This window comes from Eulemur rufifrons, chromosome 30 (genome assembly GCF_041146395.1).
Source record: "Eulemur rufifrons isolate Redbay chromosome 30, OSU_ERuf_1, whole genome shotgun sequence".
Taxonomy (NCBI): Eukaryota; Metazoa; Chordata; class Mammalia; order Primates; family Lemuridae; genus Eulemur; species Eulemur rufifrons.
In genome coordinates, this window is record NC_091012.1 from 132,636,837 (window position 1) to 132,662,385 (window position 25,549).

The following is a 25,549-nucleotide window of genomic DNA, read 5'->3' on the forward strand; positions in this document are numbered from 1 at the left end:
AGGGGAGAACCAGGCAGATCTGCCTCCTGTCCCAGGAGGCCAGGTGTGAGGTCCAAGGTGAGGGAGGTGCCTGCTGAAGCTGAACTTCCAGAGGCTTCCAGGGGGGTGGGGTGGAGGCCCTTAGGAACCAAGGCTGCTTTGGGGTCCAGCTACCAGTGTGACCCAGAGTTTGGGGAAAGGTGCATTCTCTCTTTAGCCCCAATGCCTTCTCTCCTTCCTTCCTCAGTGCTGATGTCTGTTATGCACTTGGTGTGTCACCAGGCCATGTACTTCTACGTTCTTTGCACATACATGTATAGGGAGTATTAATAGTTGTAAGTTCATTGGAATAATGAACTCTAAGACTGAGGCCAGAGAACAACGAGCTGGGTTAAGGCAAGGAATGTAGGCCAAGAAAAGCTGTCACTAGGGACGTTTGCAAGAATTAGGATCCTCCTTGGAAATGAGAGCAAATGCCACAGAAAATGATTTACATATTTAAAAGAAAAATTTTACGTTTTTTCTGTTTGGCTAAAGGAGATTTGACTTAAATGTGTTGCTGACTTAACCATCCTAGGGGACCTGAATGAAAATGTGACCTCCCAACCCATTTTATTTGTCATTGCCCAAGGGAAGGGAAGAGCTTCCCAGCTGCAAAGAGATAGTAGCTTGGAAACCGTATTTGTAGGAGAAAGGAAATTATAGGGGCTGTGATCTCTGACAGAGCAATAAAAATTTGGGGATGGCATCAATTCCTGGTGTAGGACATAAAAGTGGGAGGAGAGGGGGGGAAGGAAGAAAGAAAGATAAGAAGGACCTGAAACTCTCCTTAAGAGAGCTCTTTGCTGATGCAATCCTCCTCTTCGCAGAGAAGGAATTCTAATAAATTGTGGCAGTTGTTAAACTTATAGTAAGCATTCACACAGTTTGACTTTTGTTTTCTTTTGAAGTAGCCTTAACAAACAATGCTCAATGGAAATTAAACAAGGTTTGATAGAAGCAAGGGCAGATAGATATCATGATAAAAACAAGAAATGTAAATTGCCCCTGTTCTTGTTTCATTCTCTCAAACACTGCTTTCCAACCAGCAAAATGAATTGTGTTATTATTGGCAAAGATGAACTCTGCATCCTAATAGGAAACTTTTACAAGGAGTAAAAATAGGTGATAAATTGACTTGGCCTTTCCCTTAAGCAAATGTCTGGTCCCTCTGGATCATGTAAAAAGATAAAAAAGAAAAGAAAACAGACCTAGACAGTTATGTGTGGACTAGATTTCTGCTTGGAGGGTGAGTAGGAAGCAGAGGAGGTAGAGAAGAAATGAGATTAGATCAAATGATCCCAAATAAAAAGCTAGTTGAGCATTTGAGAGATGTAAGGTTTTGTCAAATGTAGAAACAATTTTTTAATACCTTTAAACCATGAAGAAGGGATTAGTTATATAAATTATGACACACCCTTACAATGGAATGCTATGCAGTTTTCCCCAAGGATGAGTTACGTCTCTATGTTTTGACATAGAAAGGTATCCAAAGTAGAACATTGAATTTGTTCTAGTTTTTAAGGAAGTAGTGTATAGTGCATAAAAGAAAAAAAAGCTGAAAGCACAAATACCAAATTTCTAGCAATATTTATGTCAGGGTAAGTATGAAGTTTGCAGAAAGATTTTCAGTCTTGATGTTCCACACCTTCACACTTCTAAAATATTTCTAAATTGATGTGTTACTTTTTTACAATCAGAAAAAATAAAGCTATTTGTGCTTTGAAAAAGAAAGGATGTGGAAACAACCCAAGTGCCTGTCAATCCATGAGTGGATTAATAAAATATGGTATATGTATACAATGGAATACTACTCATTTATAAAAAAATGATGGTGACCTAGCACCTCTTATATTTTCCTGGCTAAAGCTTGAGCCCATCCTCTGAAGTGAGGTATCACAAGAATGGAAGAATAGGCACCGCATGTACTCACCATCAAACTGGCACTGACTGATCAGCACTATGGTGCTCACACAGTAGTAATATACTTTGGGGTAGGAGGGTTGGGGGTGGGTAAACTCACAACTAATGGACGAGGTGAGTGTTGTAGGCAGGGAAAGGGCATGTCTCAAATCATGGTTTGGATGTGGCAAAGCATAACATGTAACCAAAATGTTTGTACCCCCATAATTTCCTGAAATAAAAAAAAAAGAAATTTAAACAATTTTCAACGGCAAAATTTTTGAAAAAGCAGAGAAGAAAGGGGTTTTGTTGTAGAGTATGATTATAAATCAGGCTAAATAGGAATAGGAAGACTCAGCATTCGTTAGAAAACAGAGAAAGAAGTGCTCCAGCAGAGCCAGCCCATCCATGCAAGAGTTGAACCGGGCTATAAATTGTTGGCATGTGTTTTCAGCATCTACCACGAACCTCCCTTCCCAAAGGTGCACAACTTGAACACCTGGCTGTGCCTTATTCATCTTTGTATCTCCACCCACAATGCATGCTCATGGCAGATGTTCGAAAAATGGCAGTAGACCAAGCTTGGAAGACTAAGCAAGTGGGTGAACAAGGGAGAAGAAGAATGCATGAACTATGAATAAACAGCATTGCTTTTAGAGGGCTTAAACTCATTCTAGCAAAATCTCAGAGAGGAAAAACTGAAATAGGAGGATGAAAATATATCCTCTGGCGTCCACCCAAGTGTGTTTGTTTCGCTATCCATAAGACTTTCTTAACAAGACTCAATTTATGTTAAGTTTTATCAGTTAGAGCTTTTCTTCTGTGTCCCATTGGGTGTTCCAGCCCATGCACCATCACAGGCATGTCCTTAGATGTGTATTTCGTCCTCCTTGCTCGTCTGTGCCTGCCTTCATTTACTCTGTCATCAAGTTAGCTCCTACACAGACTCCAGTGTGGGCCCTGTCCTTCCAGTCTTGAACTCTGCCCTGTGTTCCCCTTCTAGATCTCCTTTTCCACTGAAGGCACATGGAGGGATACCCTAATTCCATTTTGAGTATGCCATTTCTAGATTCATGTCTCTCAATGGAAACACAGCATGTCTTCTGAGCCATGGGTGCCCTGCATAAGTATCCATGAAAATCAAGTGCTGGTGCTGATTGCAAATGGCAGGCAGTCAGGGGTTCTGAGCTCTCAGCCCCACAGGTCATGGAAGGAATCTGGTGAATTCTATACACCCTCTTCCCAGAAAAGTGTACAGACTTGAAAAATCATGTGAGTGATTCCAGGGAGCTCACAGGCCATCTGAAGCCCATTTATACCCCAAAGATTATGCATCCCTGGAACTGATGCATATTCTATTTTAGGATAGATAAGAAGGAAAGAGTTCACTGGAAACTAGAATGCAACTAAGTACAAAAAAAGCATATTTCTGGTATCATCTTCACACTTCAAACAACCTGGAAGCACAACAAATTGAAGATAAAGCCAGACTGGAGTGTTGCAGTTAATAACATGATGTCAGAATCCGAAGTCACAGTTTGTTTGTTAACACAACTTTTGGCACATAGATATACAGCCAAGTGAATTGTACACTGTCTACTTTGGGGTGGTTCTTAAACATTTGGGGCCAAGTCATTTAGGTTTAGGGGTGTGTTTCTGTGTGTGAGTGTGAACATATGTGAGTGTGTATTTTAAACAGCTCACAGAACTTAAATATTTAAATATATATGTAAAAGAAAAGAAAAAATATATATGTTCCTTTTGGCATTATGGACACTAACATTTTAATGTTGCTGACTTAACTTTGCAGGGTGGACAAGCTTCATTTATACCATATCTGGAGATGTTTATATTGGTAAGTTGTGGGTATGTCACTTTGGGTTCAATTGTAGTTTAATTTAAACTACTCAAGGGAGAGAAGGTAGGATGAAACCACTTCATGTAGTTGAATATTTAATATGTACTGACTTTGAATCCTTCCCTCCCATACCAGCTCTCTCTATATCCCAGCACAGGTATGCCCAGGGCGGGGTGCCTCTCAGCTTACAGAATGTTTAGTGAGGCAGAAGAGTATGAACCCCAGTCCTGATGCAGCCATTTCATTGTGGCCTGGGCCCAGACAAAAGGTCCAGGCACAATTATGTGTGTTGACAGCTTACTAGGACGTCGTCAACCTCCATACCGATGAAGGGATGGAACTACATTGGGCTCTGAGGGGAATAGGAATCTGTCTGTCTCCTGAGAGGTGGAGGTAGAAGGGGAGTTTGCAGTGCCAGTTGCCTCTGAGAAATCTCAAAGTTGGTTTTTTCCTATACTGAGGTGTTGTATATGTGTTGCTTGTTGAGTCTAGTCAAGAAAAAATGTTCGAGACCCAACCAACTCTCATTTTATGCATGAGGAATGTGACGTCGAGAGAAAGTTGTTTGCTTTGCCAGGGTTCTGCATTGGTAGACCTGGGACCAGAACCAAGAACTCTTCAATCCTGCTTCCAATGTTGTCCAGTGACAACGCAGGGACTGCACCATCTAACTTGTCTTTTCGAGTCTCCATGGAGTCAACCCAGCGGCAGGAGAGCCAAGGGACAGAGGAGTGGGAGAGAGGGCCTTGCAGAGCAGGCTGGCTCCTGCCTGCATCTGCTCCTACCCTTCCCATCCTCCTAAAAGCAGCCTGGGTTCCAGGAAGAGGCTCTCTGTGAGGCTGGCAGGAAAACAGCTGCAGCAGATGCTGTTGGTACCCCACCCACACCCTGGGGCATGACCTCCTTGGTACCCACTGACCAACTTCTAACTTCTAACTGCTTTGCCTGAAGGCTTTCCCTGAAACCAGTCAGGGCAGGATGAAAGCGCTGGAGAAATAACATCCTGGCCCCTCAGGCGGGGTAACTCTGGGGCCTGTGTGAGAGGCCTTTTCCTAGAGTTTCCCAGTAAGATGATGCTCAAGCCGCCCGCCATGGGAGTGTGTTCAGTGACTCGCCCTTCACTGTCTGTCTTCCCTTTTCTGTCTAACTCTCCTGACTTCTGCAGTGTTGTTTCCTGGGATCGCCTCCCAGATACGCTCCTTGTATCAGAATATGTCTCCAGCTGTGCTTCTGGGAAAACCCAAAGTAAGAGAACCAGCCTCCCACCCACCCCCCTTATTGCCACTGACAGCCATAGGTGGTGTGGATGGGGATGGACATTGCAAAGTGAAGGCCAAGAAGCCCCATTCCTGAGCCCTCTGGGGTTGGAGTCTCCCCACTTCCTCCTGCAGTGGTGCCAGCACTGAACTTCCTGGGGCCCTAACATGGCCACCTCCTTAGGCAGTACACTCCTAGCTCCAGAAATCTGGCTTGCTGATAGCATCTGTTCAGGGCTAGAAGGCCACACCCAGAGCTGTTTAAACTATTCCTTATATTCTCCAAACAGGGTGTTCAATTGCCTGAAATTATTCTTCTGGAAAATAATGGTAATACAAACTCATGTATTTTAAATTTATTCCTAATACAGTATAAATAATTTTAGTTCCTGTTTCACTGAATAACGTCTCAATTATGGGTCAGAAGCAAAATTCATTTAATTTTAGCACTTGAGAAAGTATGAAAAAAATCTAGTAGTAGTGTCATAAGTCCATGTGCACACATATTAAAGTATATTAACCATCTGGAAGAGATGAGACATCATTTGTTTTTATGATCTTCTGAACACCCTGAGAATCATGTAGTACTTTATAAAAATATAGAGAAAAACATTTCTATGGTGGCAATGCACCTGATTTATGATTTCAGGACCAACAAAACAATCTGCAGAAATGGAAAGTAATAAAGAAAGAACATGAATTTTGAAGTGGTAAGGATACCAGAAATGTTTGTGCAGAATGAGAAAAAGCAGGGAGAAGCAAACTTTCTGGAAAGAGCTAGATGGCCAATATTTCCATCTTTGCAGGCCACGTAGCCTCAGTTGCACTGCTTGGCCCTGCCAGTGTAGCACAAAAGCAGCCACAGGCAATACATAAACAAATGGGGTGGCTGCTCCAATAAAACTTTATTTATGGCCACTGAATTCACTCAAATGTGAATTTCATGTAGTTTTCACGTGTCATGAAATACAATTTTTAATTTTTTTAACCATTTAAGAAAATAAAAACCTTTCTTAGCCTGCGGGTGCTACAAAAGCTCACAGTTGATTTTGCTTTGAATGACATTGTAGAGGATGAAGGGAAGAAAACATAACAAGTAATCTTCAAAACCTGTTTTAAGCAGCAGTTACAGCCTTGTGTCCTGACAGACTTTTAGTCCAAGAAGTTAACGAGTGAAAAGCTCTGCAATTCTCAGGGTAAGAATGACTCACACATGCACTTGTTTTTCTAGAGGTGAGACAGGATTTTCCTGAGTCATCTCTACTCACTGGCCTGGTCCTCCCCGCCCCTCCCCCATGCCCATGGGCCACAGTGCAACACATGTGGCAGGAGATAGTGTTGTGGTCCGTAGCCTTGGAGCAAAGTGGCATCCATCCAGAATAAACTGGACCATGGAGAGAATCCATCTCACAAAACTAGCCTCTTGTGACTCTGCTTTAACCAGTAGTGTCTGGGGAAATGATCTCACTGGAATTTTATCTCCTTACCTTGCTCCTCTCTACCCACTAATAGAGGTGTTAATGAGCACAAGAAAAGGGCAAGAACAAATCACCAGAGGAAAAGAAATGACAAAACAGAAATAGCTATTTAATATGTACTGACTTAGAAAATCTATAGAGAGAATCCAGAAAATGTTTTGACTTTACTGCCTCAATGTTATCTTGCTTATGAAATTAAGATGGCACCAGCCAACCACCCACAGCAGGAAGTGATAAGCAAGGAATTGTCTTTTTCAAGATGTCAAGCACCTCCATTCAGATGAAGTGGATGTTATATATACTTAGTGTATCAGGCTCGAATACATAGGCTGCAATTTGGGTTGAAGAAATAATCTGGGGAGACTGCATAAAGTGGAAATTTAGGAGGACTATTAAAAATGTTAATTGAGTTTACCCCCCCAACCCCTCCACTTGACCAGCACCCAATGAATATTACTACCATGTGAGCACCTTAGTGTTGATCAGTTAGTACTAATTTGATGGCAAGTACACGTGGTGCGTGCTTTCCATTCTTGTGATACCAAAATGTTTGTACCCCCATAATATCCTGAAATAAAAAAATGTTAATTGATACAAGAAGTGCTTAAAAGATGGACATTGATAAATTTAGTTTGATTACAAACAGTTGGAGTTTTGAAGATTAGGAAATGCTGGACATCTAACTAGTTGTCAAAGTCAGACATTTTAAAGTTCAAGGTAAGTATGGTGAAGCCATGTAATTGTCCTCTAATGACACCTTGAAGAAAAGAAAGAGTTAACAGCTAAAGTAAGACAAGTACAGTTAGCACTTTCTTATTCAGACAAAGTATTCACTTTCCATTCATCTGTAAGTATTCATTTTATGCTCATCAGGAATCTTGTTAATTTTTGATACATTTGCTTTTTTCAACAGTGAAGAGCCTTCTAAGATGATTGTAGAATAGTAGCTTTAAAAATTGTGCAACAGAAAAAGAGAGACCTTTGACAATAAATTTTTACTGAGGCAAAACATCCTTTGACTGGCCTTCAGCTGGAAATTTGTGCAGCATATGATAAAAAGAGAAATCAAAAGAAAATAAAAACTACGTGGTCAGAAAACCAGTGGATTCTGCAGATACTAATACTGAATCTCTTCCCTGCAGCTGTGGTGAAAATTACTTTACACATTAAGGCAGAGATCAAAAGGATAAAAGAGTTTATGTCCTGTATCCCTGAAGCTTGGTACAGTTTATCTGCTTGGACTGCCAGTCCCCTAGAAGGACCAATATCAAGTATACTGTTGGTGCTTAGAAATTGTATTTAGAAATCTGAAATCTAAAAACATTTATCTGTGCTTATTGAAATGAACTTGCTTAGGAAGGCAGTAAAATGTTTCAAATGTATTTAAATATTAATAAGTTTCACGCTTAGTTTGTGTTCATCCTTTTGCTCTGGTTCTGGGTGGTATTAAGAAGTTTGACAGGATCTCTAGGTCTTACCATAAAGAGAGGAAAGCACATGTGTACCCCAGAAGGTCTCTTAATTGACCTCCACTTACCCGACTAACTGGATTGGCCAGTAGTGACAAATATCTTGAGGGAGGTGCCCGATCATGGGATGATCATTTCCTCCCTGGTCTACCTGCCATTGCTGCTCCCACTGACTGAGGTGTAGTGGACTTAAAGGCAGCTGTGTTTGTTCTCAATCTCTTTATGCCAGTTGCACCAATAATTGCAATTACGTAATTTAATTAAACAATTTTTAAATTAATGAAATAGGTATGAAAAGAGAGTTCATATTTCTAGAACAACTAAGTCAAATGCTTTGTAAAAGCGAATTGCTAAGGAAAATCCCTTTGAATTAGTATGGGAGAGATGACAGTAAATGATTAGGGGGGACTGTAATAATCTAGAAGAATTGAGGTGGTGCATTATGGGTATGCTTTAAAAAGAAAGGTAATGCTTCAGTCCAATCAGTAGACCCATCTTAACTGTATCTTTAAAAATTCACAAATGAATGCACATTTATGCTTTAATTTAAAATAAAATGTTTGAGGCAGTTTGACTGTCTTTTTCAATTAAAAATCTCAATTGTATCAGGTAAGAAGGATTCAACTATACATATAAAATCGATGATTTCAAGATCTCTGATAGAAGTACCAGAGTATGTGGAACAGAGTAAGTGGGACAATAGTTCTTATAAAGAGAAGAAAAGGAAAAAGGAAAGATGGCATGAACAGAAAAGTTGTACAGCGATTCATCACACACTGAAGATGTAGCACTGACTTTAAGTTTTAAAGTATTTTGGCCTTTTATGACTGTTTAGGCAAAAGAAAATTGCAATTAAATTGTTTTCAGTTAAATTTTCCTTAACTGCACTATTAGATTTAACATTCTTGGCAAAGATTCCCAATGGAAACTATTTATTATCTGATTTGGCTCTATTTATAATTAAAAGTAGTCAAAAACAATAAGATATATTTTCTTTGAGACTTATTTTAGGTTTAGGAAATAACCAGATGGGCGAAATATCATAGAAATGACCTGGAAATAAAGATAGAATCAGTCTTTGCTCTCTGTGACCCTGTTTTAAACATTTTGTATAATAACACAGAAGCTAAAGGTACACTTTACAATTATTTTTAACCTGGAACCCTGACTCCAGTGTCTGCAGGAAAGGTTTACCTTAGGGTGGAGCGTTTCAGATGGCCTCTTCGGTATCAACACTAATTACAAAGAGAACAGGCAGAAATTGCATTCCACGTAAAGTCAGAATTAGGGCACTTTGGACAAGCTGAACTCTTTGTTTCTATATTAAGATTTCCTCACAGACCAATGAACACCACAGTCAAGCAAGCTCCCCTGATAGGGGCTGCAGAGAAATATTAATACCAATTCAGCATTATTTTTGAGTGCTGTCTCTCGTCAGCTCACTCCATTAAAACACAGTAAAGGGGTTTATAAACTATTTTGGTCTATGTATCATGAAACATCCTACAGGACAAAATTAGGGGCCAGGACTGGACCACGTGGGTCATGGGTGTTATATATGAATTTGTTGAAAGATAAAGACATGGCTTGTTGATCCCAGGGGATCACAGTAAGGGACACTTAATAAAATGTTCCTCCAAATCACAGTTAAAAATATTGCCCAACTCTAAATGAGATTCTTCTTTAACTCTCGGACCTCTCTTTTATTGCTATATCCCTGCATAAGTGGGAAATCAGTGGAGTTCTATCATTCACTTCCATGACATTTGTTGACCTAAATTGTTGATGGAGGAGAAACCTTTAGTGTTATGCTGGGGCTGGCTCTTGTAGCTTGAAATTGGCCACAGTGGAAGTATTTACACCATGGAAATTGGCACACACTACAAATCTGGGTTTGTTTTTTTTTTTTCTCTTCTCATCCCTGAAAGCCAATTTTCAATCATTAAGCAGCACATTACTGCCTCTTGGACCAGGTTCTTAATCATTTTTTGTGCCATGGACCCTTTTGACATCTGCCAAGCCCTCTCCCCCCTGCAAATAATGTTTTTAAATTCAGTGAAGTTATTCACATGTTAAAAAGAACAAGTTTATGCTGTAGCTGTATGTGTGCTTCTCTAATGACATTTGAAATAACATGATCTGGCAACAGGCCTATTCTAAATTCTAAGTAATAATTAACATAAACTATATTTTGAGATAGCTACAACACTGTCATATGGTATGAAAATATCTATGATTTCTACTGGAGACAAAGCCATTGATCCAGTTAATACTACTATAGTTCGTTGGATACATTTATGATTGAAGGAAAAGCTACATTTCAACTAGGTGGTAGTGAAAATAAACATGTGATTTATCTCCCATCCAAGTCCACCCAAGACCTCTTGGGAGCACATTGTCACCACATTAAGAACTCCTGCTCTGTCAGAATCCTATTATATTTCATGTTTGCAAGCATCAGAATGAACCCTGCTATGTCATATCAGTTACCTCCAAAGTGGTGGTGAGAAGGACTTATCTAGAAAATATAACTATGTTTGGACTCCAACCACTATGCCCTAAATTCATGAATTATGTTTCTATTTACATAATAATTGCTCAAACTGTTGTTTTCATTTAAATAAGCACTTCCTTGCTGGTTATTCAGTATTAGCTCCAACATGTCAGATGAATGCCCTTGTTTATAGCCCAAAATGGCACACAGGTAGGTGTATGCCCTTAGACATCTTTATGAGTTGTTCACCTAATTTGGAATTTTCTCTCTGTTCTCCAATCACATGTCTGATTTTTTACCCAACTGAAAGACCAGCCCAAATCTCCTCCCCTCTCTATAGCCTCCTGTGGCTGTTCTGGCCCACTTAGGCCTCTCCATTCTTGCAGAACCACTGAGAATCTTCTTCTGCACCTAGTGAGAATCATGTTAGACTCTTCTCTCTCCCACTGTTGCCAAGTCCTTTAGATTCTTTCTCAACTCCATCTCTCAAATCCATCTCTTTCTATTTCCACTCTCCCAGTTCAGACTGTAATTCATCTTCACTTAGACTATTATAGCAAACTCCTAACTTCAGTCTTGCCCCTCCCTCTAATTCATTCTATCTTCTTCTTCTAGAATTATTTCTTGAAGATACATATCTAACCTTTTCATACACACATGCATGCACATTGAGAGCCCTCAAGAGCTCTCAATTTTATATGGATAAAAATGGCTTTCAAGGTTTTCTTTGATCCCAGAAGAATGTTCCAGGAACGTTCACTGTTTCCCTAGAAATGCTCACACATTACCCTTGCATGATTTGTCTGTTCTCTTGTCTAGAAGGCCTTTCTTCCCAGATTTGCCTTTAATCCTGCAGAACTCTGTTCGAATCTTACCTCCTCCACAGCAAATTTCTGGGGTCCCTAGACCTGAATGAGCCCCTACCAACCCTGTTCTCTTATTGAACTTTGCTTATTAATTTATTGTTGCCCTTACAAGACAATTTCATTTATATTGCTTTATCTGTGAGCCTTAGTTTAGAAGGGATGGAAACTTATCTATCCTGAAGACCCCCACAGCATTTAGAACAGGGTCTTGTTCACAGTTCAATAGCTATTCAATAGCTATCCAACTTACTTATTTTTCTTTTCTTTTTTTATTTACTTATTTTTCAATTAAATTATTCCCTGATTATTTTGTTTGTATATATGTAGTTTGCCCCAATGAGATTTTGAATTATTTGTATGCAAGGAATCTGCTTTGCACATCTTTGTCTTTCCCTAATGGCACTAGGCAATTGTAGGTGCTCAGTTAATACCTGTTGAAATGAATTAACAATGACATTTGATAATTTTTTAAGTGTGCTTAATTCTTATAAGGTTTATAATTTACCAAAGGAAACAGTCTTATGTGCACGTAATGCCAAAGACTTTGCTTATCAGTTGAATTATTTGAGCATGACATTAAAAGTAAATGAGGTCACAATGCAGAATTTATTTCCCTGTTCTTTTCAAAATTGAAAACTAACCAGTTTCAGACTTTAATAATAGCAAATATAATCAACCAAGAGATTTACAGAAATTCCTCTCTTTTATTTTTGAAATTGAAATTAATATTATGGTGCTACATAGTTAACCAAGTATGTAACCATATCATAAATGTACTATAATGAGTACTAAAGTTAGTGGCTCATCGTTTTTGTAGGGCCTGATGATGCACAACAGAAAATAGAACCTCATCACACAGCAGTGCTCGGGGAAGGTGACAGTGTTCAGGTGGAGAACAAGGTAAGTGTTTTATTTTCCTTCAATTTTCTTATACTTTCTACTAGTTTCCAGGAAAATGCCTAACTCTCCTGCATAGCTGGAAATTTTTCTTTCTTCCTTGGGGAAGAAATTATACCACAAGCTTATCATCCTCTTTCATTAATTTCTGTTATTTCTATTGGTTTTTTTTAAAGTTTTGTCTATATTGATTCCCCATCTCCAAGAATCATCTAGAGTCCCTCTTGTTTACCCCTAGAAATTTGAATCTGGAGGCAACATGTATTTGTTGTCTCTTCATTTTCTTTCTTTATATAATTGTTCTATTTTGTTTTTAGCCTAAGTGAAAATGGATCAGCTCTCTAGAAGTATAAATGTAGATCTGCATGCATACTCAGAACCATTTGAAAATAATCTCCATTTTGAACTGAGAGGAGCATGTGATGCATTTTATAGTCCTTTTGTGACAAATCCCTGCTTTTAAAGTAAAGTTTCTGGTATTTTAGGAGTTTTTCTGATATTTTAGGAATTTTTTCCCCCAGATTCCTAAATTTCTTTCTCATGTCTATTTCATTCCCTTGGGTAATTCATTCACCATCTTGTGAGTCTGTTAAGCCCATCTGACTGCTTTGCATCATTCTAATAAAGAGGATTGTGGAGACAATTGTGTGAAAGCCCCTGAAAAGATGAATTTTGAAAAGTAAAGGTGAGAACTATTTCAGTGAACAGGTGACTGGTGGAGAGGCAGTCTGCCTGACTTCTGGCCCTCTGACCCTGGTGTTATAGAAGGCAGTGGACTTAAGGAATTATTAGATCTTAGCCTGCCTTTCTGGCAGCTCACCTACTGCTACTTTAATCATCTGCAGCACCACTATGGACTATGAAGTAAACAAAAGAAAAATATCATGAGCACCAGAAAAAATGCATATCTCAGGGTCTATGCCCTCTAATATTAGATTGAACCATATGAAACTGCCATGTTTGACCTATAAAAATGACAATTTAAATATTTCAACCCAATATAGGAAAGAGGCACAAAAGCTTCATATAGGCCAGAACCTACTGATATCAGGGTCATTCTTCAGAACATAATCTGGTTTAACCTGGCAACCTTGGTTCTTCCTCTAATATAGCAGAGAGCACATTGCAGATAATAAGGATTGGGAAGCTGAAACTGAACACCAGTAGGAAGCAATGAGGGGAGTCAGAAAGGCCAGGGCAGCCAGGATAGAAAAGAGTCAGGTGAAACCATCAATTTATTGGCTAGTAGCACTCCTGGCTCCAGGGGCATCATTCTATTATGTGCAATTCTATAATTGTTGTTGCGTATAAGCATAGCCTGAGCCATCAAAGCCTTTGGAATATTTCTATGAAAAAATTGTTATTTAAAAAAATGAGCATTTAAAGGGGCATGTGTTGCTTATATTCACAGGATAGCAGAAAGTCCCCCTTAGATTACAGAAAATGGATTGTGAAGGTATGAATCTTGGCTTTGCTACTTGTTAGCTATGCGACTTTGGACACATTTCTAAATCTCTCTGAGCTTCACCTTTTTTGTTTGCAAAATTGAAATAATAACACCAACTGCATAGGATTGTTAGAGAATATTTGAGATTACATACATTAAGAGTCTACTCCAGATTGAGCACAGGGGTCAGTAAATTATATCCAATAGACCAAATCCAAACTTGTTTTCATAAACAAAGTTTTATTGGGTCAAAGCCACACCCATTCATTTTCATATCATCTATGGATTCTTTTGACTGTTAACAGTGGCATTGAGTAGTTGTGACAGGCTGGATGACCCACACAAACCCTAAAACTCTCTGGTCCTTTACAGAAAAAGTTTGTCTATCTCTGGCTTAGTACACTGTAGGGGCTCAGTAATGGTAGCCAGAAAGTTTACTGATCCAAATACCTAATTTAACAGATAATCATACTACATACGTGTTACCTAATAAGGATTCATATTTTAGGCCCAAAGCTTTAGGGCATATAACAGTTTCTACATCTAGAAAAGGCCCTAAGGGACCCTGACTCACTTGGGCTCCAAGCCAGGATTATCCTCATTTCGAGCTAGCATTAGCCTGAGGATTCAATATAGAAGAGAGATGTGACTTCCTAAGGCTGCCCCTAATCCCATTTTCATGAAGTTGTAGTCAAGAATAAGGAGCTAGGCCAGGCGTGGTGGCTCACGCCTGTAATCCTGGCACTCTGGGAGGCCGAGGCGGGAGGATTGCTCGAGGTCAGGAGTTCGAGACCAGCCTGAGCAAGAGCAAGACCCCGTCTCTACTAAAAATAGAAAAAAATTAGCTGGACAACTAAAAATATATAGAAAAAGTAGCCGGGCATGGTGGCGCATGCCTGTAGTCCCAGTTACTGGGGAGGCTGAGGCAGAAGGATTGCTTAAGCCCAGGAGTCTGAGGTTGCTGTGAGCTAGGCTGATGCCACGGCACTCTAGCCCAGGCAACAGAGCAAGACTGTCTCGAAAAAGAAAAAGAAAAAGAATAAGGAGCTGATTTATTCCCTGGCTTCCTTCTGGAATCTGTTCTTCCTGCACTTTCACTGCTCCCCATTTCTGTGTCCTCCACCATCACACCCATCATCCTGGTTGACAAGCAGTATGGGCAGTTTCTTCTAGAGTGGCCAATCTCTAGGGTAAGATAGGAGGGCAAAGAAGGGATGACATAGAAGATGACACCTTGTCTCTGCTCCAGGTTTCCCTGTTTCATCTTAGCATTTATTTGGCCCATCTCAGGCCAGCACATGCCAGCCTGCAGGGCCCGCTGACTTCCTCACTCAGTGTGAGCTATGTTTCTCCCCTAACTTCCCAATATATGATTTCTTGATTTTCTCAAAAATGAAAACCATACTATATATACCATTTTATGACATTTAAAAACTTACAATATATTCTGAAAATTTTATTATGCATTTAAATATTTGTTGAGAAAATGAATTTTAATGGCCACATGACATTTCATTTTATAAACACAGTATAATTATTTAACCAACACCTCACTTGTAGAGAGCTGTTTCCAATTTTTGCTGTAATAAATAGAGCTACAATGAAGAAACTGTGAAACCAATTATTCCCTTACACTATATTCCTAAAACTAGTGTTAGTGAATCAGAGGCCATCAGCAACATCAGGGGTTTTGAGTCATGTTGTCACATTGCTCTCTGGAGGGATTACTGCACCAATTTAAATATCCCAAGCAATATATGAAAGCGTATCTTTCCCTGCATCACACTAGCACTGGATATTATGATAAATGTTTTTTTTTTTTTTCTAGTTTCAGGAAACAAAAATCTAATCCTTAATTCTAAACAAAAACTTTCAGAGACCTTAAAGTAATAGGACCTTTTTGGAGAGAAATTTGCCTGAGCGATGTTCTTTGAATTCTCTTTTATAAGATCCCATTTTGTGCAACATTTCTGGGGCATATTTTACATCAGTAGTAATAAATGTCAAAAGTAATAAAATCTTGGCCAAGTGTGATGACTCAGGCCTGTAACCCAGCACTTTGGGAGGCCAAGGTGGGAGGATCACTTGAAGCCAGAAGTTCAAGACCAGCCTGGGCAACACAGTAAGACCCCGTCTTTACAAATAAAAATAAATAAATAAATAATTAGCTGGGTTTGGTGGCACATGCCTGTACTGGCAAGCTGAGGAAGGACAGAGAATTGCTTCAACACAGGAATTCAAAGTTGCAGTTTACTAAGATCGTGCCATTGCACTCCAGCCTGGGCAACAAAGCAAGACTTTGTCTCTAAAAAAAAAAAAAGTAGTAAAATCTTATTTTGGAATTTGTAGAAGTAATCTTCCCTTTAAAAAATTATATTGTTAGTGAGAAATCATAAACCCCTTAGTAAACCAATTCAATTGCATAGTTTGATAGTTTGTCATGAAGATGTTTCCAGTTAAAGAAAATCTTAAATTCTCCTTTAATTTGAGAATGTTAATATTTTGGTGGCCTGGACTTAGTCTTCAGTTCTAATTGCTACTAAACAGCTTAAGGAATAAATGTTTCCATATTGAGTTGCACAGAAATATTTTTGGAATTTATATTCAGAATTAGGAACATTATCCATTTGGCTAGCACTTCAAATTGTTTCCAATTTAACATTCAAAAGTAAACCTATTTATTGTTTGATGCTTTCTTTGTTAACTTTAGGATCCCAAGAGAAGCCATTTTGTCTTAATTGCTGGGGAGCCATTAAGAGAACCAGTTGTCCAACATGGTAAGCCCAAAATAATGATGATTCTCTGTGTTGATTTTTTTTGGAAGTAGTGTATATGTTAGTGTTATTGGGAAGAATAGCTGGATTTTGTCCTATTTCTCCATCTACAAATCTGAAGATTTTGTTTAATTTCTTCATTGTGAGAGGAAAATATATATGGGGTGTTTATTCCTCTCTCTTTTTTTAAAAAAGCAACATTTTTTAAGTACCTATAGTGTGTAGGACATTGAGCTAGGAACTGTGGGAAGAACAGAAATGCTGTTTTTGTATCATATTGTAGGGAATTTCAACTTGAAAAAAGATTTTTTGCATTTTATTGGGGACCAGAATATCATTTGTATCTTTACAAAAATAACAGTGATTCCAATACTGTCTTTGTAATCTATTGTCTTTTTAGTGAAAAATATGAACCTCTTAGGAATAATATTTCTTTGAAAGTTTCTAAAATAGTTAAGATATTTTTTGTTTACTTAAAAAAGTAAATAAAGATAACTATTGCATAGTAGAAATAGTACTGTACTTGAAGAAAGAAAATCCTGGCGTAAGTGCCCGTAACAATCACTTCAACTCTTTGAGTCTTGGTGGGGTGGGGGGGTGGGGGTTAAAAAAAAAAACTCTTTGAGTCTTGACTTCTTCATATCATTGTTTGATTAAATGAGGAACATCTAAAAGCACCTAGAACCAAACTTATTTAGATAAATGCCTACAAAACATATGTCCACTTCCCTAATTATTAAATTCAATAAGCATTAAAATTCTATTACATTGCTTTGCCTTGTATGAATTCCCAGGTATACACAACGATTTCAGATAAACCCTAGTGGATCATAAATTTAAAGAACACTGATTGTTTTTAAAATATTATTCTTTTTTGTTCTATTGAAAACTTCAGGGGGAACATTAAATTATGTCTCAGCTAGCCTGTAGCATTTGACGTTCATTTTGTATGCTTCCCATTTCCACTTCAGAGGTTCCTGGTTCTTGTTTCCTTTTATCTTGACTGAATAGCACAGAAATACAGGTAGTTTGTTCTTCTGGAAGCATCCTGCAGACAAACTGAATAGGGTCATAATCTTTATTCCTAGTGACTAGAATTTAGCGGGAAAAGAATGTGTGGGATGGGAATCTTTTAAGTTACGCAGTCTCCTCTGCACCAATAATAGAAAACAAGAGTCCACCTGAATTAGTTGACGGGTCAAAAGGGTAGGACTGCTGAAAACCACCCGACACTTGTATCATGTCGGTCCTCTCCCAGTGGCTTGGAACACACGGACACTAGGTATGCCTGCACATACAAACTCAGATTAATCAGATAAAATAGATACGTCCCTTGAAATCTCAGTTACTGAGAAGCAAAGCATTTTGTTTTGGTTTTTTAACTTTTAAAAACCCAGACATTTAAATTTTTCTTTTACTTGTGCTTGTTTAAAGACAGCCACATCCATCTCTCAGCTGTCTGGGAACCAGTACTCATCCCATGAATTAGCTGAGACCCTTGCTCGTTTTATCATTGTGTGTCCTTACTTACGTGTCCACAGATTAAGTGCAGGATGTTACAGAATGTTGGAATAGAAAATGATCTTAACTGTGATGTAATCATCTCCTTTTTATAAATGAGGAAAATGAAATCCAGATATTTTATTTATTTACTTAACAGATACTTGCATAGAATTTACTATTTACTAGATACTGGTCAAAGTACTTTCCTAATATTAATTCATTTAGTCTTCAATCCTATGAGGTTGGTACTCTCTCATGCCCATTTTTCAGATGAGGAAGCAGAAGTGCAGAGGTTCATTGGCTTGCCCAAGGCCACATAGCTGGATTCACACTCAGGCTGTCTGGTTTCTCACCACCCCACCCTTCCACCTCGCACCATGCCAGTCGCCCCTCACTATGCCCTGTGGCTTCTCTTCATGGGAAGAGATTATTAGTAGTAGAGCTGGGATTTGGACCCTAGTTTCTTGCCCCCGTATCTTGTGCTCTCTCTACTGGACCAAGGTTCTACATAACAAGAGATTAGACTCACACCATTTTATGCAGGAGAGGGAGTTCAAAGGTTTAATTAGAAAAGAGATGAACACTATAGTTTGAAAGAGGATTTATGGGATTATCCATAACTACCAAATAATTTTCTTGTTCGTAACCCTTGTAGTTGATCAATTAAAAAACATATGTTTTCTAGCTTCAATTTTCTTCCTCTCTTTGAGGATTTGAGGACATGAGCTTCATCAGTTCAGCTCTGGAGGGCTCCAAGCTCCCAATGCTTCCCCGTAAACCAGAGCCTTGTTTCTCAAAGTGTGGTCCATGGACCAGCAGTATCAGCATCACTTGGGAGATCATTGGAAATGCAGAATCTCAGCCCTCACTCCAGACCTCCTGAATCAGAATCTGCATTTTCATAAGATTCCCAGGTGATTCATGTGCACAATAGAAACTGGGAAACATGGCAGACTACCGCAGAAAAGTGTCAAAATGGAAGCCCAGAAGTGTACCATTCTTGCTGAAAAATAGTTGGGGCATGGGAGCAATGCTCCACAAGTCCAAACGATAGCAAAATTATGATGTGCAGGAAATCAGTCCTTAGCCCAGCACCTGCTCTCATTTTCTAAGTTCCATTTCTCTTTCCCCTGCATGTCCTTTAAAAAATTGGCTTCTCCAGGGTACCCTCCTGGATTTATTATTTATTATACATATGAGAGTTCAACTGTTCTTTCCTACCTAATATAGTCCAAATCTCCATCTCCAGATGAAATGTCTCATGAGCCCCAGATCCATAGTTCTGACAATGTACCAAAAACCTCTGCTGGGAAGCTATTTGATTGTCTCCAGCATCTCCAGGTCAAGATATCCACAACTGAATTCCTTGCTCCACCCACAGCTTCCCGTGTCCTGTATCTCAGTTACCCTTAACAATTCCATCACCAACTCAGCCTTTCAGGCCAGACACCTTCTCTACCCTGATGCCAAAGTCTTCTTTAAAAACTATAAATCAGATCACGTTACTCTCTACTTAACCCTTCAGTGATTGCTGCTCACCTGCAGAATTAAATCCAAACTTCTTCCTGTAGATGGTATCCAAAGCTCAGAAGGGTCTGGCTTCTTCCTATTATACATATCAGATCCCCATCTTTCCCCCCCACTGCAATCCTTCCCTCCAGCACTGTGCCCCATCCTCAATTCCTTCAGCATGCTGATCCTGAAAACGCCTTTCCTCCGTGTATGGCTGCTTGAACATCACCCCCGTGAATCTTTTCCTGGATCCCTCCTCCTCTCCTTTCTGTGCTGATTCTTCAGATTTTACATACTTTTATCCTTCCGTGTATCACACTATTTTGTAATGATTTATTTTCATATCTGTCTGTGTGATAGATTTGAGGTCCTTTGGGGAGGATTCTATAATTCATTTATCTTTCATCTTTGTGTCTCTAGCTCCTAGCATACTATTATTCAATAGACACTCAATAAATAATACGTAAGCAATTGAATGAATGAGTGAGTGAATTTAGATTCTGTCAGACTTTCCCTTCCTACTGGCATTCTGTTCCCCCCAGCCTCCCCCAGAGACCTCAACATCATCAAGGCACGTTATCCTGTGTCTTCCTTTATAAGTTTTAAATTAGAGAGATTACCAAATCTGTGTTGATATGCTAACAGTGGTTAAGTTTGAATGTGTTATTCCCTCTAAGTAATATGGTTATATGTTAATCAGTGTCTCTCAGAGAAAGCCCGTTAGAGGAGGGAGTCCCATAAAGGCAATGGAAGAAACCTCTGCAGGTTAGTAGAAGAAACATACTGAATGAACAAATCTGTCAACTGCTTTCAAGACACTGCCAATGCCATATGAGAGCTGGCCTTGTTTATCCAACAGATCGTGGGAGTGAGACAGTCCAGTGCCCCTTTGCCCCTGCAATGTGTGAAGAAAAAGGAAGAGACAGACACATTGCCTCCTGGTAGATTAGGGAAGGACTTCTTGTACACTTTCAGCAAAACCTGAGTTCAGACCCAGGAAGTAGACAAAGAGGTCCGCAAACCATGGCCCATGGACCAAATCTGCCCACTTCATGTTTTTGTAAATAAAGTTTTATCGGAGCACAGCCTTGCCTGTTCATTTTTATATTGATTGTCAATGGCTGCTTTTGCGCTTCAATGAAAGAATTAAGTAGTTGAGACAGATACTATTTGATCCACAAAATCTAAAATATATACTAAGCTAGCCCTTTACAGAAAAAGTTTGCCAACCCATTCGGAACTCAAAAAATGATGCTTTCTTGACTTCAAATTTTTGTAATCTCCTGTTTATCGTCAATGAGGTGCTGCTAATTTTCAAAAATGACTCAGGACCCTTGTATACATACACAGCCTCATATTGCCTAGACATCAAAGCTATGACGAGATTTGCCAATTCTTTGTATCACATAGGTTCAATTGTCAACATCAGCTAAGGTCAAAAATAACTACAAAAATGGTTGTAATAGAACCAATTTTAAGACTGTTTTGAATGAAGAGATTGCCATTGCTGATGAAAAACCTGCAATGATGGGTGAGATGCAGTTGCATTTGTTTATCTGAAGTTTGATTGCTGTAATTTATAATCATACACAGTCCTACTCAAGAAATTTGTATTACAGTCCTTGGGGATTGAACACTGTGAAAATAGACTTTTACTGTTTAGATATTTTGCCTGGATTTTGTTTCAAATTAAGAACTACAAAAATACATACCATTTTGAGTGGTAGAGGAAAATACTGTCACCCAGAACTTTGTGAATGTCTTTTTCTGCCGTAGGTCCATTTGTGATGAACACCAATGAAGAGATTTCTCAGGCCATTCTTGATTTCAGAAATGCAAAAAATGGGTTTGAAAGAGCCAAAACCTGGAAATCAAAGATTGGAAACTAATGAAGAGCACAAGAGCAGATCTCCATGCTTCCTAGAATTTTGCCATTTGTGGCATCCAACCATTTGAGGCATTCAGTTTCTAAAGCTGACTTAGCCTGGTGCTTCTAAAGAATCCCACACTAAAGTGATAACATGGTTTTTGTAACAATGCACGTAAGATATTTCTTGGCACATTCAAATAAACCTAATCATTGCTTCTGTAAAAATCAATGTTCTTCATTTTGACCTAAGTTACTAAGCTCTTGTTAAAAAAATCATTTTGTGTATGTTTGCCTTTTTGCATGTACGTGTGGATGTTTCTGTTAATTTTGTGCATGTGTGGGTTTTTTTTTTTTTTAAGCACATTGATTGCTTTCTGTTGTGTCGCTGGCAGCAGATGCGTGAACGTCTGGGGTCCTTTCCTAAGCAATCCTACTGAGATGCAGCGGTCAAGACTATGTGCTGGGGTTTCATGTTACAGGTTATCTGCTTTAAAATAACAGCAGTCCTGAGCATTTGAGTCAGTTTTTAAAACTGCCCTGCTATTGGTAGGGACACAACAGGATTACAGCCAAGACTTCCCTGCATTTTCTGCCAAAATCTGTGTCAGATGTAAGACACATGCTTCTGCAAGCTTCCATGAAGGTTGTGAAAAAAGTTTTAATCCAGAGTTGGGTTCCAGCTTTCTGTAGCTGCAAGCATTGTGACTGCGCCACCTCCTTGCAAAGCAACTAGAACCTGGGGCATAGGGTGGAGAGATTTTTTTTTTTTTAATTTGCTGGACATGAAATTAATTTAGAGTGCTTTCTAATTTCAGGTGGAAGACATGTCCACCTCCTGATTATTTTTGGAGCATGAGAACATTTTAAATTTTTTTCATCTCTCTCTCTCCCCACCAAGATTGTGCAAAAAACCTACCTTGGCTAACTGAAGTCATTTCACTGGATTTTGATCACAACTGATTATTTGTTTTTCCATGTGAAGTTTTGGGGTTTCAAACTTTCCTTCTGGAGAATGCCTTTTGAAACAATTTTCTCTAGCTGTCTGATGTCAACTGCTTAGTAATCAGTGGACATTAAAATATTCAAAATGTACAGAGAGTGGGCAGTGGTGAATATTTTCATGATGTTTTATGTGCAACTGGTGCAGGGCTCCAGTAATGAACATGGACCAGTGAAGGTAGGTGAGCTCAATTATTAATGTGATGAAGATTCTTTTATTGGTTTATACAGAGGACTTTCTTTGCCCTATTTTTTAATCAATATAAAAATGCAGAACACTCTGAATAGTGGACAGGATATACCCTGCACTTGTTAGTGACTGTTCTGTTTCTTAGTCTTATAAGCTTCTGGCCATGAGTATCTGAAAATGCTATGGGGTTTTTTTGGTTGTTTTTTTTTTTTTTTTTTTTTTGGAGTTGTAATAGAACTTGAGCATTCTGGAATCTTTTCAGATGGAGAAGTTTCTTCTCAGTGGTATATGCAGATGGCACAGTGGTTTTTAAATGAAGCACTGATTTGTTTTTATGATACAGATAACTTTGTGGGCCATTTATTTTCAGGTCTTTTTGTGAGCAGCAAAACTTAGTTTATTTCTTCTGTAAATTGAAAATTACGTGCTATCTGTGGACATTTTCTGTCTGGTTTCGCAAATTATGAATTGCTACCATCCAGAAAAATGTTTTCTTCAAGGTTGTTTGGTTTTTTGCTTCTTGAAACGTGTGTAAAATTCAATAGTAATCAAACCCAGTAATTGAATTTTTGGTTCTACGAGCAAACATCAAGTAGAGCCCAACGAATTGAGAGTAATGCAAAAAATTAACTGGAATGTTACTCAAAGCCAGAACAATATTTTGCCCAATTTTATGCATTTCATAGATTATATATATATTTTTTCAAAATATTATGGGGGTACAAACTATTATTTTGAAAATGATTCAGATGTAATTGTTTTGACTGAAATGGTGCTGAATAATTATTGATTTAGGAATTTCTGGCCATGAACAGACAATCAAATGTGGGCTTGAGTTTTTATAGCTGTTGTTTAGCACATGCATTTTCAACAGAGGTGATAGCGCCCCCAACAGGGGGAAATTGGTTCATGAGGAGTGAAAACATTTTACTTTTTTGATATATAAAGCACAGATATACATATGGTACATAAACATATGTACAGTATATCTGTATTAAAATTTCATAGAAGAAAAAATGTCTAAAAACTCTCCTGGTTGGCGTAGGTGGGGGTTGATAATAAAAAAAAGGTTGAACAATACTGAGTTAGGGGTAGAGAGTCCCCAACGCACACCTTTCTAACTTTTCAAATTCCAAATGTACATGGGACAAATCGCAGTCTCCGGCTCCACTTCACTGCCACTAGCCTTGATGTTGGATCTCAAGGCCAGATTTTAGGGAAAAGGGAATCGGATTTTGAGCATAGGTAACAAGAGAAAAAGCCTGGCTTGGTTGAAACGAGTAAGACTTTCCAGACAGTCCAGCTTTTTTTTAAGTCCACAAAACTTGGAAATCCTTCAGATGTGCTGGGCTCATTGAGTTTTAAAATGTTTCCGTTTTACTTGTAAAACATCAGTGGATTTGATGGTATAAGAGAGGAGACTCTGAATTGTGGGAAATAAGTAATATTCCTTAGGTTGCTTAGTTCTTTTAAATAAGAGTACCAACACCAAGAATTCTTTCGGTGTCCTGAGGACTGTGAAGTTTTAAATGTTTTGAATTTACTGTTAACATATAAATTTGTTTAATGGGACAACAGAGGAGAGCAGCTGAATTTGCATATGACAGAAAACAGGTCAATACACATGGAAGATGCAGCGTTATATGCTTACTAAGACTATTCGTAATTTCTGTCTTATATATCAGAATTTCCTTTAAAAAGTGAAGCTACATATATGGAGCTTATAGCCACCAACCCCCAGCTAAGTTAAATGATTTCAGGTATGAAAGAAAGGGTTGCCTATAGTTAAACAGAAGTTTTAGTGTAGATGTGACAGGGTGCTGAGGGATAATGGGGTATATAATATTGGTTATAGTTTTCTTTTTTCCCCAACTTTTTCTCAAGAGAAAATCTAAGAAGAAATATTTCCTTCTCATTAGTGTTCTTGTTGAAATTAAAATTTAGTGTCAAAACATATTCAAGATGATAATGGTTTAGAATGCTGGTGTTTGAATATTATTTCCTTGCTTTTTGAGATAAAAATGTTTCATTCATTGTAAGAAATTGCCATGGTCTTCCTCAGTACTATGTCTACGAGCGTGTTCTTCCCCCCACCCTCCCCTCTTCTAATCACCTATTTTCCAGAATGAATGTTGATGCCAATTCTGTCCCTAGGTTGCCCTCCCACCAACCCTGACCCAGTTTTCACCTTCTAGCTTTGAACATTGTCCTGTTTTTCAGCCTAGACTAGCATTGCCTCTACTACAGTTCTATGTGTCCTTAAACAGTTTTTTCTTCCAGCAACCATGCAAACATCTAGGATCTTGTACAACTGTGTTTAATGCCGTTTGAGCGTAAGGCACCCTAATTTCATTAGTCTTGCCACTTGTGCTTGGAAGGATAGCTGTTTGGAGTCAGCAGTGTGTGGAACATTTGAACTGAGACAAATCTATTTGAAAATCTCACCTTGAGATTTCAAATCCATTGTATATACTGTTTACATATTAAGTTTCTCAGTCTAAGAACACATTTTCTTCTAGAAGTAAGGTTACCCAATGCCTATGCTTGGCTCACTAGTATAGTCAGATTACTGCCTAGACGCGGGATTTATTTCAGTTTTTATTTTCTCCAGCTTTTTATACAGTTCAGGTAGTCATATACAGTTGCATATGTTGTGTACTGCACAACTCTAGGGAGCTCCATCCACATAGACTCACATCTATATGTGATATCCCTGAGTAAAATGTGATAGGCACTCTGGACATTTGGTAAGTAAGTATTTGCAATGTCACTGCCCTGCCATTCACATTGGCCTTCTGGCCAGCATTATTCCTGGCTTATTTAATACACAGTGCTTATCACCAGGAATCTTGGGAGTCTTCTTAAGATGTTAGGGGAAGCCAGCCTTCATAAATCTTTTCAATGTCACTGTTGAAGACATGTCGATATGGCAATAAAGGAATAATTTTAGGTCATGGTAGGCTTTCACGACTTTTTTTCTGACAAAATTTGTTTCATTCTTCTTCATCTTCTCTGT

At 38.6% G+C, this 25,549-nt stretch overlaps 2 protein-coding genes across 2 annotated transcripts in view; both read left to right on the forward strand.

The window, feature by feature from the left end:
* Window positions 1-21,498, forward strand: part of PIR (pirin) — a 91,622-nt gene extending 70,124 nt beyond the window's left edge. Inside the window, exons 7-10 of the mRNA XM_069463694.1 lie at window positions 3,731-3,775; window positions 12,159-12,241; window positions 16,396-16,462; window positions 21,251-21,498. Coding sequence (XP_069319795.1) covers window positions 3,731-3,775; window positions 12,159-12,241; window positions 16,396-16,462; window positions 21,251-21,363 — 308 coding nt within the window. The 3' untranslated portion in view covers window positions 21,364-21,498. The remainder of the gene's footprint in view (window positions 1-3,730; window positions 3,776-12,158; window positions 12,242-16,395; window positions 16,463-21,250) is intronic.
* A 458-nt stretch (window positions 21,499-21,956) lies between these two features.
* VEGFD (vascular endothelial growth factor D) overlaps window positions 21,957-25,549 on the forward strand; it is a 41,014-nt gene continuing 37,421 nt past the window's right edge. The window contains exon 1 of the mRNA XM_069463832.1: window positions 21,957-22,521. Within this exon, the coding sequence (XP_069319933.1) occupies window positions 22,432-22,521 (90 nt within the window). The 5' untranslated portion in view covers window positions 21,957-22,431. The remainder of the gene's footprint in view (window positions 22,522-25,549) is intronic.